The sequence below is a fragment of the Brassica rapa genome, chromosome A03 (genome assembly GCF_000309985.2).
Source record: "Brassica rapa cultivar Chiifu-401-42 chromosome A03, CAAS_Brap_v3.01, whole genome shotgun sequence".
In the NCBI taxonomy this organism is placed as follows: domain Eukaryota; kingdom Viridiplantae; phylum Streptophyta; class Magnoliopsida; order Brassicales; family Brassicaceae; genus Brassica; species Brassica rapa.
This window is the reverse complement of record NC_024797.2, coordinates 35,088,268-35,102,406: the sequence shown is the minus strand read 5'-3', so window position 1 is coordinate 35,102,406 and position 14,139 is coordinate 35,088,268. Positions and strand designations below refer to the sequence as shown.

The following is a 14,139-nucleotide window of genomic DNA, read 5'->3' as shown; positions in this document are numbered from 1 at the left end:
CATGAATGCTTGTTGTATCCCTATATGTAAAGACATACTAATAATGAGTCTCGATATTATCATGGCATAATTGATTGAAGCGACTAATATTAATTTTTATTTATTAGTTCGGATAACCACACAATATATAAGAATTATCTTTTTTATTTTAAAATATTTTTTAGATCTTAGATAATTCTTATTATTGTTAGTTATAATACATGAGTGCTTGCTGTATCCCTATATGTAAAGACATACTAATAATGAGTCTCGATATTATCATGGCAGCCAAAAATTCTCACACGCATAATAATGTTATTTTCTGATATTTGATTAGGCTGAGTTAATTGTTTCCAAGGCTGAGTTAATTGTTTCTTAGGCTAGGTAAATGCTATTTGAAGGCTGAATTAATTCTTTTTACAGCTGAGTTAAATTTATTTCACGCCTAATATTAATTTTGATTTATTAAAATTCACATGAAATCCCAACCGTCGCGAATCATGTTTCGGCTTGAGTTGGCTGAATTATAAATAAGGTACTGAGAACAATCGGACTCTCAATAGTCAATTATTACACATTTTCTCTATCTCTCTAAATCAATTATAGGCTGAGTTAGTGTAGATGGAATTTTTCCCTCTTCTTGAATTGCCTGAAGAAATTCAGGCGGTAGTGGTTGAGCGTGCGGCCCGTAACTCCATCCAAGATCTCTTTGGCCTCAAAGCATCGTCGAGTTCGATGAAGGCCTTAGCAGAGAGGCGTGGGGTTTACCATTTCCTCGATGTCTTATCCGTTCCCTGGGCACTCAATATGCCTTCTGAGTTGTTGAAAGCTTGCTACGCTGAGGGAAATCCAAGCACGCTTTATATAAAGGGTGTACAGTTTTTCTACACCTTCGACCTTAAAGAAGAAGGGTTTTCTCTCATGAAGCGTGCAGCAGATGCAGGTTATGAGCGTGCTGTGTATACACACGCAATGACTCGAGCAATCTTTTGGGGTGAAGGGAAGTATTTATCTCGTATTCCAATAGAATCACTTGACAGGATCGGGAAACTAGTGCGATCTGTCAAATGGTGTTGGGGTTTGTGGCACACACCCGAGTTCAAAGAAAGAATGGCCCTGTTCATATCACATATTCTTCCAAAGTTCTACAGTTGCCAATGCGGAAATCCTGTGGAGCGAGACTGTCCCTGCTTGTGGCACATTGATGTCACTAAGGATGACAACATGTGTCCCCACTGTTTGTGGCTCAAAGAGATCGGCTTATTCTTACGTGATTTTGAACCGGTTAGCCTTTATAGGGACACAAGAAAATGGTGAAGATGTAATGTATCAGAACTTATCTTTTTATATTATTTGTTATTCCAATATATATGTTATTTTCTGATATTTTATTAAATGCTATTTAAAGGCTGAGTTAATTGTTTCGTTGGCTAAGTTAAATATATTTGAAGACTGAGTTAATGGTTCCTAAGAGCATCTCCAACCCCAAGCTATTTTCACCTCTATATGCTATAATAGAGGTAAAAGTGCTCCATCCCATCTCTATTTTCACCTCTAAAATAGAGATTGCTATTTTTTCCTCTATTTATAGAGGAAAAAATAGCATTCCTCTATTATAGAGTCATACTTTTTTATTTTCAAAATAGTCCTTTAACTTTCAAATTCTTATAGTTGTAACCAAAATAATTATATTTATAGAGAAATACAACTTTTGTAGGAGTATAATAACATTTTTTATTTACATAATAGTTTTTTTAACAAAACTTTAGTTTAAAAAAATTCATAAGTTTATGAAAATGTTTTAAAAGTTAAACATAAATAGGGTTAGTTATCAATTTTTATAAACAAAATGTATCTTTTGTAAAATTAAAATAGAATCTTTTGAGAATATTCCTTTATAGAGGCAAAAATAGAGAAATACATTGGAGAGAAACTCATCTCTATTTTAGAGGTGCTCTATTTTAGAGGTAAAAATAGGGGAATACATTGGAGATGGTCTAAGGCAACGTAAAATCTATTTAGAGGCTGAATTAATTGTTTCTGAGGCTGAGTTAATTGTTTCTTAGGCTAGGTAAATGCTATTTGAATACTGAATTATTTGTTTTAACGGTTTAGTTAACTTAATTTTCCGGTTATTAAATGATTTTATTAAAACATACTGATTTACGGTTTCGGTCAGGTTATCGTTTACATAGGACTGAATTAAACCAACCTAACAAGAAACTCCATTAACGAAAATTTTATTGTCTCGATAGTATAATGGTCTCGATTTGAACCTTGAGTTATTTTCACACGCCTAATAAAGGTCGGCATAATTGATTGAAGCGACTAATATTAATTTTGATTTATTAGTTCGGATAATCACACAATATATATCCCTATATGTAAAGACATACTAATAATGAATCTCGATATTATCATGGCAGCCAAAAATTCCCACACGCATAATAATGTTCACGATTTTCGATACTGGAATATGAACCGCAACTTTTAAAATAATTCTGATGCTGAGTATAACGAAAATTCGAGAAGAATGAATAATATAATACATATTTACAAAGGCGTGTTAAATACGAAACTTTACATCCCTACGACTCTGATATGCATAACGGCTGAGTTAGTGTTAACAGGGGCTGAGTTATTGATTAATAAGGCTGAGTTACGTTTGAATTAGTGTTAACGGGGGCTGAGTTCATTTTTACTTAGGCTGAGTTACGTTTGAATTAGTGCGAAGTTTTTATACTATAATTCATGTCCTTTGGAAAGCATCTATACAACTCTGATAAGGCTGAATTAGTGCGAAGTTTTTATACTAATGTGGTCGAATTTTTAAGAAAATAAACAAAATCTCATTCAAAAACCGAAATTATCAGGTCCAAACTCTTCAAACATGTCGACAAGAGCAAGCCAAACTCTAGTTATCATCCACTCAGGCTTATCGCCACCCTGCGCCCAACACCTTTTCAACCATCGCATTTGAGATCGAAACATCGTTCTGGCCACCAGATTGAAATGCGTCCATACTAAAAAATTATGTCTCGGATCCCAAGTGTTTCTCCGCTAAAAGAAGAAGATAACAGAATATTAGAAACCCAGCGTTCCTTTAAACATATAACTACTGTTTAATGGAAAATATATACATAATCGGTGCTTACAGCGAGTATAAGAAACCAGCGTTCCTTAAAATGTGCGGGGATGAAGCGGTATGTCGGCCACTCATGAACCCATCCTTCTCGGAGAATATTTGGGATCGCCTGCGAAAGATCATGTAAAAATCTAAACCACGTAACAGAGGTTTTGTCAACGTAGACCCCTGGACCAGGGTTTAGAACCGGGAGGTTTTCCCGATCTGCAGAACTTAGAATGGCATTCACACTGCTGGCGAACTTTAATGACCAGCCAGGAACAATCTCCATATCCATATGGTTTAGGTTTTTATAAAAGTGAATGATATTGGAAAGAGAATGAAAAGGGAAATTGGACATATATAGAGCCCAATGGAAATGCGAATAGTCGCCAAATTCAAAGAATAAAAATTCCCCGCCAAACATCAACATTTATCAAACGTGGCGGCCGAGTTATATAGCCTATTACGGCTGATTTAATATTTGGGATTTAGGGTTTAGGGTTTAGTATTTAGAGTTTAGGTTTGTTTATTTAGGGATTTTATGTTTAGGATTTGGAATAACGGTGTGATAAATATAACAAATAACATAAATTTAGTCTTAAAATGCGTTGTATATAGTTTAGGAGAGTTGTATTATGATCACACTCTATATCTACATGTAAGATTTTAAGTAATTGTAAGACAACATATACCTCAAGATCATGATCGATTCTAAACTTGTAATTCAAGTGTATATAAACTCGTTAATTCAAGTATATACAACGTTCGGTTGATTATATATTCACTTATTAGGGAATGTTATAACATTTTTAAGTATAAACATATAAATTATTTTAATTCAGGGTATGGTTTGAGGTTTGGCTGAGCTATATCAAACGTAACGACTGACTTAATAAAATAAAACAACATTAAACAACTTAAGGTAATTGGAAAGTCTGATTGAAAATAACAAACACAGATTCATTTGGAAAGCTAATTGTTCTCCGCCCTGTTTCCTCCTTCATCGAGGATCTCTGCCGCCATCTTCAACCGTAAACCTTGAATATTTTTATCGTTTATCCGAGCAAAACTTACACCAAGCGCTAGACACTCCACAAACTTCAACGCATACACCCCACAATCGCCAATCTGGGTGTTTTGTGGAGTGTACCTTTTGCTCATCCTCCTGAATGCGAACTTCTTCCTACTCGGGGTTCGGAGATTGGCAGGAATGTTTTGATTCAAAATATCGGGAAGCATAAGCGTTATCGGTTTAAACTCTTCAAGCATTTTTGAAGCACTTTTGGCTGTTACCTCTCCAATGATTGAATCATAGCAAACAACCTTAACCTTCTTCAGATCCACGTGAAAAGCCACCCAGTGATTTCCGCCGGTTGGAAGACATCCGTACAAGTGATCCACGTGTTCATACCACTTCAAGTTTGTTTGAAAGTTACAGGGAAGCTTACCGTGTACAAGATTTTCATAACCATTCCATGTGAACTTCATCATATTAGGTTTTATCTTGAACTGCTTGTAATCATCAACCCACTTCTTCAAGAACCAATGATCAATGAAGGCAATTCGCTTGGTCCAGAATGGGGTGGGATCTCGCATGGACCTCTTAATGAGGACGTTAATATACGCAGAGATATGCTACACAATAAATATTAACAAGTCAGCCGTAAACAAATATATAAGCCAGCCTTAATAGAAGATAGAAATCAGCTGAAATATAATGTAAAACTCTGTCGTAATTATAGACTTACATCATCAAACAACCATCCATATTGGCTATGCGGCCATGGTCTTTCAAGGATGAGTATGCTGTAGAAGTCACCCTCACGAGCGGCGGATCTTACAACTCTTTTCTTTGCTGGTGCTGGTGGTTTGGGTGGAATTCTCGAGATGTGTTGCATAAGTTTATCCAATACAATCGGATCAACAGGTGCTAGAGGGTCATATATTGCTGATGAAGGCTCAACATTATTCCTCATGCACGTCGTTCCATTGTCTCCAATGTACGGAAAAACTGGTCTTGAAGAACCTTCAGACAATGCAAACCCTTGTGGAGATAATTTATCCGTTTTCTCCCGATATTCCTTTACTATAGCAGATCTAATCAATTCCTGACTCGCCATAGGCGACTCCGGCAAGATTTCATTCTCCTCCGCAAGAACTTCGTCAGTCATTACAGCAAATTCACTGTCCTCTACAGAATCTTCAACCTTGCATCTTTTTACATTGGCACGCGGTGTAGTTATATTCTTTCTCTTCTCATTATCGGCTTCTTGATTCTTTAACTCAGCCAGTTCTTCATTCATTAACTCAGCCTGTTATTGATTCTTTAACTCAGCCTGTTCTTCATTCATTAACTCAGCCTGTTTTGGTTTCTTTAACTCAGGCTGTTTTTGCTTCATTGAGGCAGCCGCTTTTCTCTTAGCGGCAGCTTTCTCCTTCTTCTTCAACACAGCCTCTGCTTGCACAGCTTTTTTCTTATCATCTGCATCCTCATCCTTTATAGTACGGTTGCGCGTGGAGCGGCGACGTAAGTCTTCAGCCTTAGTTGCCTTTGCAGGAGAAACATATAGGAAATTAAGAACATTAGCACCCTCATCTTCAGCATGTGTTCCAAACTCCTTAGCCAAAGTTTTTTTCATCCCTCTCTCCTTATCAAGCTCGTTGGACAAATTGTTCCTAGGTCTCATATCCTTTCCAGGGGTTTCAGCTAACAGTGGACTACAGACAGACTTCTGCTGGGTATTAGGCTGCGGTGATGACAACGGTTCAGGTTGTTGGTCGGCGGCGACGTTTGAGAGGTTTTCTTTGTTTTGGGGATTTTTTCCTATCCCCATAACTTTCATACGCTCCTCCACTGCAACTTTCACCATGTCATCTATCGACTTCTGGTACACCAATGGTTTTTTAAATCGCGCGTCCATCAGATCAAATTTTCTGGAAAGTTTATCCAGAGTACTCGCAATGGCCATCAGACTCGCGTTGTTCCCCGAATCTTTATTACCTTCCTCTTCGCTTGAACTCTTTCTCGTTGCAGCAGCTTCACCCTCATTGGTCTTAACTTTATTCTGCTTCTTAGTGGGTGGCTCAGCTTTCTTCTTCTTCTCGTTACCCTTCCCCTCCGCATTTCCATGCACTTCCCAAAAACCTTTCACAAATCTACCTGCATGTATGTCTGTTATCAAGTTAACGAGTTGTGGGTCGTCAGGTTGACACGACCATTCAGGCAACAACTCTTCGATTGACTCCTTCGAAACCATTCTCCTAACACGCACCTGTAACACCAGGTCATAATATAACTCAGCCACCAAATAAACACAACACTCAGCCATTAAGTCTAATAAATCAGCCACTTAAGAAATCAAAACGCAGCGTTACACCTTACCTGGCTATGTTGTTTTATCTCGGCAGACAACAAGTTTTCGAAATTTGCACGAGTACGCTTTCCACCTCATCGTAAAAGTGGAACGTCTTCATTATTCACCACTCTCCCAAAACACTCGCCAAAGCAGACGATGGATTCATACGCCCAAATCAATAACGCATCCTTTAGGCCGCTTAATGTGTATGACCCCCTGTCTGGAGCCAACGTTTTAATAGAGTCAATGAGAACTTCGTATGCAGTCTGACCCCATGGATACGACTTCATGGCTTCATCGTCAAACACTCTTTTGGCACTTTCAAATGGCACCCGAGAATTTTGATGCAAACAATAAAGTACCATGTGTTGAAGAACTAATAGCCCTAGCCATTTACGCTCTTCAAATGTCCAACTCGGGCAGATCTCTATTGAGTTCTTCAGTTCATCCAACGTGGGTCCCCTCCCAAGCGACACCTTCAGCTTCGCCCAAAACGGTTTGTATTTATCAGGATCAGGTTCAAAACTTTTTGTTGGCAATGGACCAGTGTTTAACCCAGTTATCTCACCAAATTCTACCAAGCTAAACCTGATAGGCTCATCAACCACCAGACTCCATATCTCCTTCCTATGTACTCGCAGCTGTCTACATAGTAGATAGTGTACTGTTCTACCAGACCACACGCTTCGGCGTTCAACTAGCCTAGCAACTACTCCAATGGGAGAGTTCACCAGTGCTTTCCATACATCTTCTCCTAGTGTTTCTATAATATGAGGTAAATCTCGTGAACGGAAATTGTGATTAATATCTTTATTTTCTAGGTTAGAAGACCCTACATGATAAAGTCTTGGAGGGTAACCCCGTGATTTAACATCAGAAACATCCATCTGAACAAATAAACAAACATTAACTCAGTCACGACATATAACAATAACTCAATGAATATAACAATAACTCTGCCACAACATTAAAATAACTCAGACACAACATAACAATAACTCAGGGAAAACATAACAATAACTCTGCCACAACATAACAATAACTCAGCTACAACACAACAATAACCTAATCACAACTACACCCTAACTCACTCGAAACATAGCCCTAACTCACTCGAAACAAAACCCCAAATCAATATTTAACGTCACGACATCCTACCGAAAAGACGAACTTGTAGATATGAATGCGGCAAAGACGATTTCGTACAAACGAACGATAACGATAACGATAACGGAGATCTCATAGTTATTTTTAGGAAGAGGAAGTAAACACAATGTCGACGGCGATTTCGTATCCTTGCGGTTCCTTCTCCGTTTCCGACAATGTTTTTTTTTTCTAATTGTTAGGTCAATCAATGTTACTGGTTGATGAGACTATATGAGCATAAAAGTAAATAAAACTAACCAAAGACTATTTATGTCATTTACCAGAGGTAACAAAACATTCTCGCTTTTATCAATTTGATTTAACGGCTGAGTTATATATTAATAAACGCATAGTTTTGTTACATACGACTGAGTTAAAACAACTTAAAAGTTAATAAAGGCTGAGTTACATAATACGCGAAAGCTGACTTATGTGAGAAAACATGACTAAACAGAGAAGTAGTAGTAGCAAAGTATCGCCATTCCAGCCACACAAACAACCACATTCCTCAAACACCGACTCTCACTCAAACATTCGCCTCCTTTTCTCTCAGATTCTGTCTTTACTCCATTCGCCAACCGAGCAACGTTAACTCGCAACTCCGAGATGTCTATATTCATGCCATTTATCACTGCCTTAATATCTTCAACCTCTTCCACCAAGCACTCATCCGCCCATTTGAATAAATGACTCTGTTTTCACCAATGTAACCAGATCTAAGTATTACGTTTGCGAACATGGGAAATAAGAACCAGAACTAACCTTATGATATCCTTTTGCACAGCAATAGTACAATCTTCCTGGATTTGTTTCGCTTCCAGATGTAAAAATGTCAGATGGTGCACCACACCAACACTCTTTCGGCGTTCCTCTTTCCGTATTCCTACGTCGTCTGTAATAATTTCCTGAGGTGAAGGATGAGGAAGACATTGTTAAAATAGATTTCAAAGTCCTTGGAAACTAAAAATTGTTTTACTTTGTAAGAAGAGATTCGACATCACAGATATAATACTATTAAATATATAAAATACAATATAATATCAGTGTCTCGATATTGTAAATGAAACATATATATAAAAACTCGTAATAATGAGTCTCGATATTATCATTGCAGCCAAATTTTCCCACGCGCATAATGATGGAACTTCCCATATACCGCCACTTAAAATTAAATCGATGCTGGGTTATTTAAATACAATGATGACTGAGTTATTTAAATACGATATGCCTGACTTATTTAAATAAAATGATCGCTGAGTTATACCTTAATTATATTAGATATGTGGCCGAGATAACATTCACAAACAGAAATAATGCGTTTCAAAATACAATTACGGCTGAGTTATTGAAATAAGTTATGGCTGAATTATATAAAATGTGTGGCCGAGATTACATTCAAACTAGTTGCGGCTGAATCATTGAAACAAGTTATGGCTGAAATAATGAAGTTTAAAATACAGACACGAAAAGACTTTCAGGAACCAAAATTATCTGGACCAGACTCTTCAAACATGTGGCAGAGATCAAGCCAAACGCTGGTTAGCATCCAAGTTGGCTTCTCGCCTCCTTCCAACCAAGTCCACCTCAAAAGGGGCATCTGACAACGAAATAGACTTCTGGCCACAAGATTAAAATTACGCCAAACTGTCAAATGATGCCTTTGATCCCATGTGTTTGTCCGCTACGGCAAACAAAAAATACAAAGATTACAGACCAATGGTATATATTAATATATATGAACAAATGTCGGGCCTTACAACGAGTTGAAGAAACCAGCGTTCTTTAAAATGATCGGGAATGTCACAGTATGTCGGCCATGCATGAACCATGTAGGGCTGGTTGTGTCAAGCAAGTCACACGGACCAGGGTATAGAACAGGGAGGTTTTCACGATTTGCAGAGCTTAGTATCGCAAAAACACTGTTCTCTAACCTCTCTGAATTTTCAGGAACAATCGGCATGGCTTTTGATGGGGATAGAGAGATATTGTTTAGGTTTTTTCTAGAGAGATAAATGCGTAAGAAAGGGTATTAAAGAGGGCACTATATATAGAGAAACACAGAACGTGAAACGGCGGGAATTGAAATTTCTCAAAATTCATTTATCTTATTTCCCGCCAAACGACAACATTTAACAAACGTGGCGGCCGAGTTATATAGCCTATTACAGCTGAATTAATATTTGGGATTTAGGGTTTAGGGTTTAGTATTTAGAGTTTAGTTTTGTTTATTTAGGGATTTTATGTTTAGGATTTGGAATAACGGTATGATAAATATAACAAATAACATAAATTTAGTCTTAAAATGCGTTGTATATAGTTTAGGAAAGTTGTATTATGATCACACTCTATATCTACATGTAAGGGTTTAAGTAACTGCAAGACAACATATACCTCAAGATCATGATCGATTCTAAACTCGTTAATTAAATAAATAAGAGACGTTCGGTTGATTATATATTCACTTATTAGGGAATGTTATAACATTTTTAAGTATAAACATATCAATTATTTTAATTCAGGGTATGGTTTGAGGTATGGCTGACTTTTATCTACCTTAACGGCTGCTTTATGAAGACGAATCGGCTGACTTATTAAATATTTTCCTATCTTAGGGTATGGTTTGAGGTTTGGCTGAGCTATATCTACCTAAACGGCTGTTTTATGAAGACGAATCGGCTGACTTATTAAATATTTCCCTATTTTAGGGTATGGTTTGAGGTTTGGCTGAGCTATATCTAACGTAACGGCTGCGTAATTTAAACAAGGTGGCTGAGTTACGATAAACAAATCATAACTTTAAGTCAAGTACAAAATATCTAGCCATAAGTCATACAAAACTCATCTTCATTCATCGCCAAACGACCCTACCAAACTACAACAACTTCCTTCATTGAAGACATCTGCTGCCATCTTCATTCTCAGACCTTGAATATTTTCATCCGATATCCCATCAAAAGCTACACCAAGCGCTAGACATTCGACGAACTTCAATGAATACACTCCACAGTCGCCTCTCAGGTTGTTTTGTGGAACAATACGTTTTGTTCTTCGTCTGAATACAAACTCTTTCTTGGTAGGGACTCGGATATCATCAGGAATAAGGGCATTCAGAATCGCAGGGAGCATACGAGTAAGCGGCCCAAAGAAATTTAGCATTCTCAGATCACTTTCGAGTGTTTGCTCTCCAACGATGGAATCATAGCAATCAACCTTCTCTTTATGCAGATCCGCGTGAAAAGCCACCCAATGATTGCCGCCAGTATTAATCACTCTGTACAAGTGATCTACATCTGTAAACCACCGCAACTTTGTCTGAATGTCTGTGGGGATCAAACCGTTTGCTAACCCTTCGTAACCACTTCCTTTGAATTTGACCATTTCCGGTTTGACTTCGAACTGCTTATAATCGTGAACCCAAGATTCAAGGAACCAAGAGACTATAAAGGCAACGCGCTTGGACCAGAATGGACTGGGATCTTGTTTGGACCTTTGAATGAGGACTCTAATATAAGAAGCAATATGCTGCACAGATAATATATAACTCAGCTGTACCATACTTATAACTTAGCCGTAAAGTAAATATAACTCAGCTACATACTTACATTTTGAACCAGCCATCCATATTCTTTGATGGGCCAAGGTCTTGGAGTGATGAGGATTCTGTAGAACTCAATATCCTCGTGAGCTTCTCCATGTGGAATTTCCCTGATAATTTAACACAACTCAGTCTCTGCAAAATCTTTTTATTAGCTAAAATCAACGAAATGGTGCAAAAGTCCTTACTCGTGTGGCTTTAGGTGTTGCAAAAGATTATCCCTTTTAACCGGATCAACAGGTCCTAGGGGATCATATATTGCAGGTGAAGGTTCAAAACCTTTTCTCATGCACGTCGTTACATTGTCTCCGATGTGGGGAAATGGTACAGAAAGACCAAATTCCGCACTCATTTGAGACCCATCTGGAGATAATTGAACAGCTTTCAGCCGATACTCCTTTATTCTTCCACACCTTTTCCTTTCATCTTCCTCCACATCAGATTCCGGCCACAGTTCATCTGAATACTTGGTGTTCTTAATTTGTTTAGTCGGAATGGGTATTCTTATTGTACCACTGCGAGTCCTTTTTGAAGTAGGAATATCCTTCTTTGAGTCAGTCTCTTCTTGCTTCTTCTTCTTCTTCTTTAAATCAGCCTCTTCTTGCTTCTCTTTCTTCTTTAACTCAGCCTCTTCTTTCTTCTGCTTCTGCTTTAACTCAGCCTCTTCTTGCTTCTTCTTCCTCTTCAACTCAGCTTCTTCTTGCTTCTGCTTCTTCTTTAACTCAGCTTCATTCCTGTCCAAATCAGCCGCTAAGTTATTTCTTTTCCCTAAGCCCCTGCAACCGCGTCCGAATGGTGGTTCCTTACCAGGAGAATCAGAGACCAAATCAGCATTTGTTGCATCGGCATTACCAAACGTCGAATCCAAGTTCTTTTTCACCCCAGCAGCCTTATCCCTGACAACCTTCGAATTCAGCTTTGCTCCCATACCTTTCGCATCAGCTTTAGCAATATCATCTGCCAGATTCTTCTCAGATTGGCCTTTATCAGGGGTCTTTTGCGGTTGGCTGTCTTCGGACTGTTTATCAATAGGGGTCTTAGATACAGGTTGACCACTATTGGAGTCCGGCTGTCGGTTGTTTTCTGAGACCATCACGTTTTGACCATCAGGTTGACCACTATTGGACTCCGGCTGTTGGTTGTCTTCTGAGACCATCACGTGTTAACCTTCAGGTTGACTACTATTGGACACCCCCAAAACTCTCAGACGCTCTTCAACTGTAGTTTTCACTGTATCTCCAATGGTACCCAAAAGGCCTTGGGAAAAATCTTCAAACTTGGTGTCGTATTCTGTTAATCTCGAGTCAAATTTTCGGTCCAACTTCTCGAGATGAGCAACTATGTTCAGCAGAACCGCTTCGCTACGACCCTTCTCCTTTGCACTCTCCTTCTCCTCTACAACCGCAGTTTCACCCTCATTGATTTTCACCTCCTTCTGTTTCTTACCTTTCTTCTGCTTCTTTGAGGGTGGCTCAGCCTCTGACGAAACTCCAGCCTTCGTTTTTTTGTTCTTCTCATTCGATTGCACATAAAAATCTCTAACAAACCTATCTACATGTATATCTTTAATTAGGTTATCAAGTTGTGGGTCATCTGCTTCATCCTTCCACTGAGGAAACAGCTCTTCTAGACCCTCCATCATCACCATTTTCCTCACACGCACCTACAACACAAAAACATAAATCAGTCATTAAAATTAATAACTCCACCATAAAATAATCCAATAACTCAGACATTACATTACAGGATTCATTTGTCTGATTTAAACCTTACCGTTCCATGATCATTCATCTCCTTAGCTATTGTAGTAGCAAGACTTGCACGAGTACGACTTCCACCCCATCGCAAAAGCGAAATTTCGTCTGGATTCACTTTTCTGCCATAAAGCTCTCCGAACACTGTGACAGATTCATACGCCCAAACCAATAACACGTCCTTGAAGCCGCTAAGGGTGTACGACCCTCCTTGTGGATGCAACAACTTGATAGAATCAACAAGAAATTCATAGGCAGTCCGACCCCAAGGATAAGTCATCAGGGCGTCATCATCGAATACTCTTTTTGCACTTTCAAAGGGTATTCTATAATTATGATGCAAGCCATAAAGTCCAATGGCTTGAAGAAACAATAGCCCATACCATTTCCGCTGATCAGCACTCCAGAATGGACACTCCGTTAAAGCTTCTATAAGTTCATCAAACTTGGGTCCGTACCCAAGCGGTACTTTCAACAACTCCCACAACGCTTTGTAATTCTCTGGATCAGGTTCAAAACTTTCTTCTGGCAGTGGATTTGTGTTTAAACCCGTGATCTCACCAAATTCTATTAAGCTAAACCTGAGAGGTTGATCAACAACGAGAGACCAAATCTCCTTCTTATAGACTCGCAGCTGTCTACAAAGTAGATAATGTACGGTCTTACCAGACCACACCAATTTGCTCTCAGCCAGTTTAGCAATCAATCCAACATGATGCGTCTTCAGATTATCCCACACGTCTATTCCAATTGCTTGTCTAAGTCGAGGGATCTCAGAAAAATGGCTATTTGTATTAATGCTTTTGTTTTCAAAAATAGAAGCCCCTTCAGGGTAATGTCTTGGAGGGTAATCCCTTGCTAGATCTTCGGAAACATCCATCTGATCAAAAAAGACATATATAACATATCAGTGATAAATCAGAAGAAAGACATAAAATAAACAAGCCACAAAACATAACTCAGCCATCATTACATAAATAAATCAGTCTCAAAGAATACTAAATCAGTCACAATTACCTTCTATAAATCAGTCGTTAAGGATCCTAAATCAGCCGTAACGAATACTAACTCAAACTCAGACAAAACATATATCTAACTCACAGCATTAATTATACTCACTCAAATACTCGAAAAACTCAGAGCAAAGCCTCGAAATATACCAGAGAATACGATTACGGAGAT

The 14,139-nt window shown here is 38.3% G+C and overlaps 4 protein-coding genes across 5 annotated transcripts; all 4 read right to left on the bottom strand.

Annotated features, from left to right (window-relative positions):
- Positions 1 to 4,078: 4,078 nt before the first annotated feature.
- Positions 4,079 to 5,409, bottom strand: LOC117132697. Its single transcript, XM_033287512.1, has 2 exons — positions 4,855 to 5,409; positions 4,079 to 4,741 (listed from the first exon to the last, which is right to left on the bottom strand). Exons 1-2 carry the CDS (start codon positions 5,407 to 5,409, stop codon positions 4,079 to 4,081), a joined length of 1,218 nt encoding a protein of 405 aa, XP_033143403.1.
- A 12-nt stretch (positions 5,410 to 5,421) lies between these two features.
- Positions 5,422 to 8,538, bottom strand: LOC117132696. Its single transcript, XM_033287511.1, has 4 exons — positions 8,371 to 8,538; positions 8,061 to 8,300; positions 6,588 to 7,349; positions 5,422 to 6,378 (listed from the first exon to the last, which is right to left on the bottom strand). Exons 1-4 carry the CDS (start codon positions 8,536 to 8,538, stop codon positions 5,422 to 5,424), a joined length of 2,127 nt encoding a protein of 708 aa, XP_033143402.1.
- On the bottom strand, positions 6,183 to 12,410 carry LOC117132853 (rho GTPase-activating protein gacO-like). Of its 2 annotated transcripts, XR_004456507.1 has the most exons (3): positions 11,392 to 12,410; positions 8,371 to 11,313; positions 6,183 to 8,300 (listed from the first exon to the last, which is right to left on the bottom strand). XR_004456507.1 is itself a non-coding variant. In XM_033288231.1 (2 exons), the coding sequence occupies exons 1-2, from the start codon at positions 12,357 to 12,359 to the stop codon at positions 11,199 to 11,201; spliced, it is 1,083 nt and encodes a 360-aa protein (XP_033144122.1). In that variant the 5' UTR covers positions 12,360 to 12,410; the 3' UTR covers positions 6,183 to 11,198. The 2 variants fall into 2 exon arrangements, 1 of the variants encoding a protein (XP_033144122.1); XM_033288231.1 differs by having other exon boundaries at positions 6,183 to 11,313.
- Positions 12,366 to 13,837, bottom strand: LOC117132695. The gene is made up of 2 exons (XM_033287510.1): positions 12,977 to 13,837; positions 12,366 to 12,866 (listed from the first exon to the last, which is right to left on the bottom strand). The coding sequence occupies exons 1-2, from the start codon at positions 13,835 to 13,837 to the stop codon at positions 12,366 to 12,368; spliced, it is 1,362 nt and encodes a 453-aa protein (XP_033143401.1).
- Between the last annotated feature and the right edge of the window lie 302 nt (positions 13,838 to 14,139).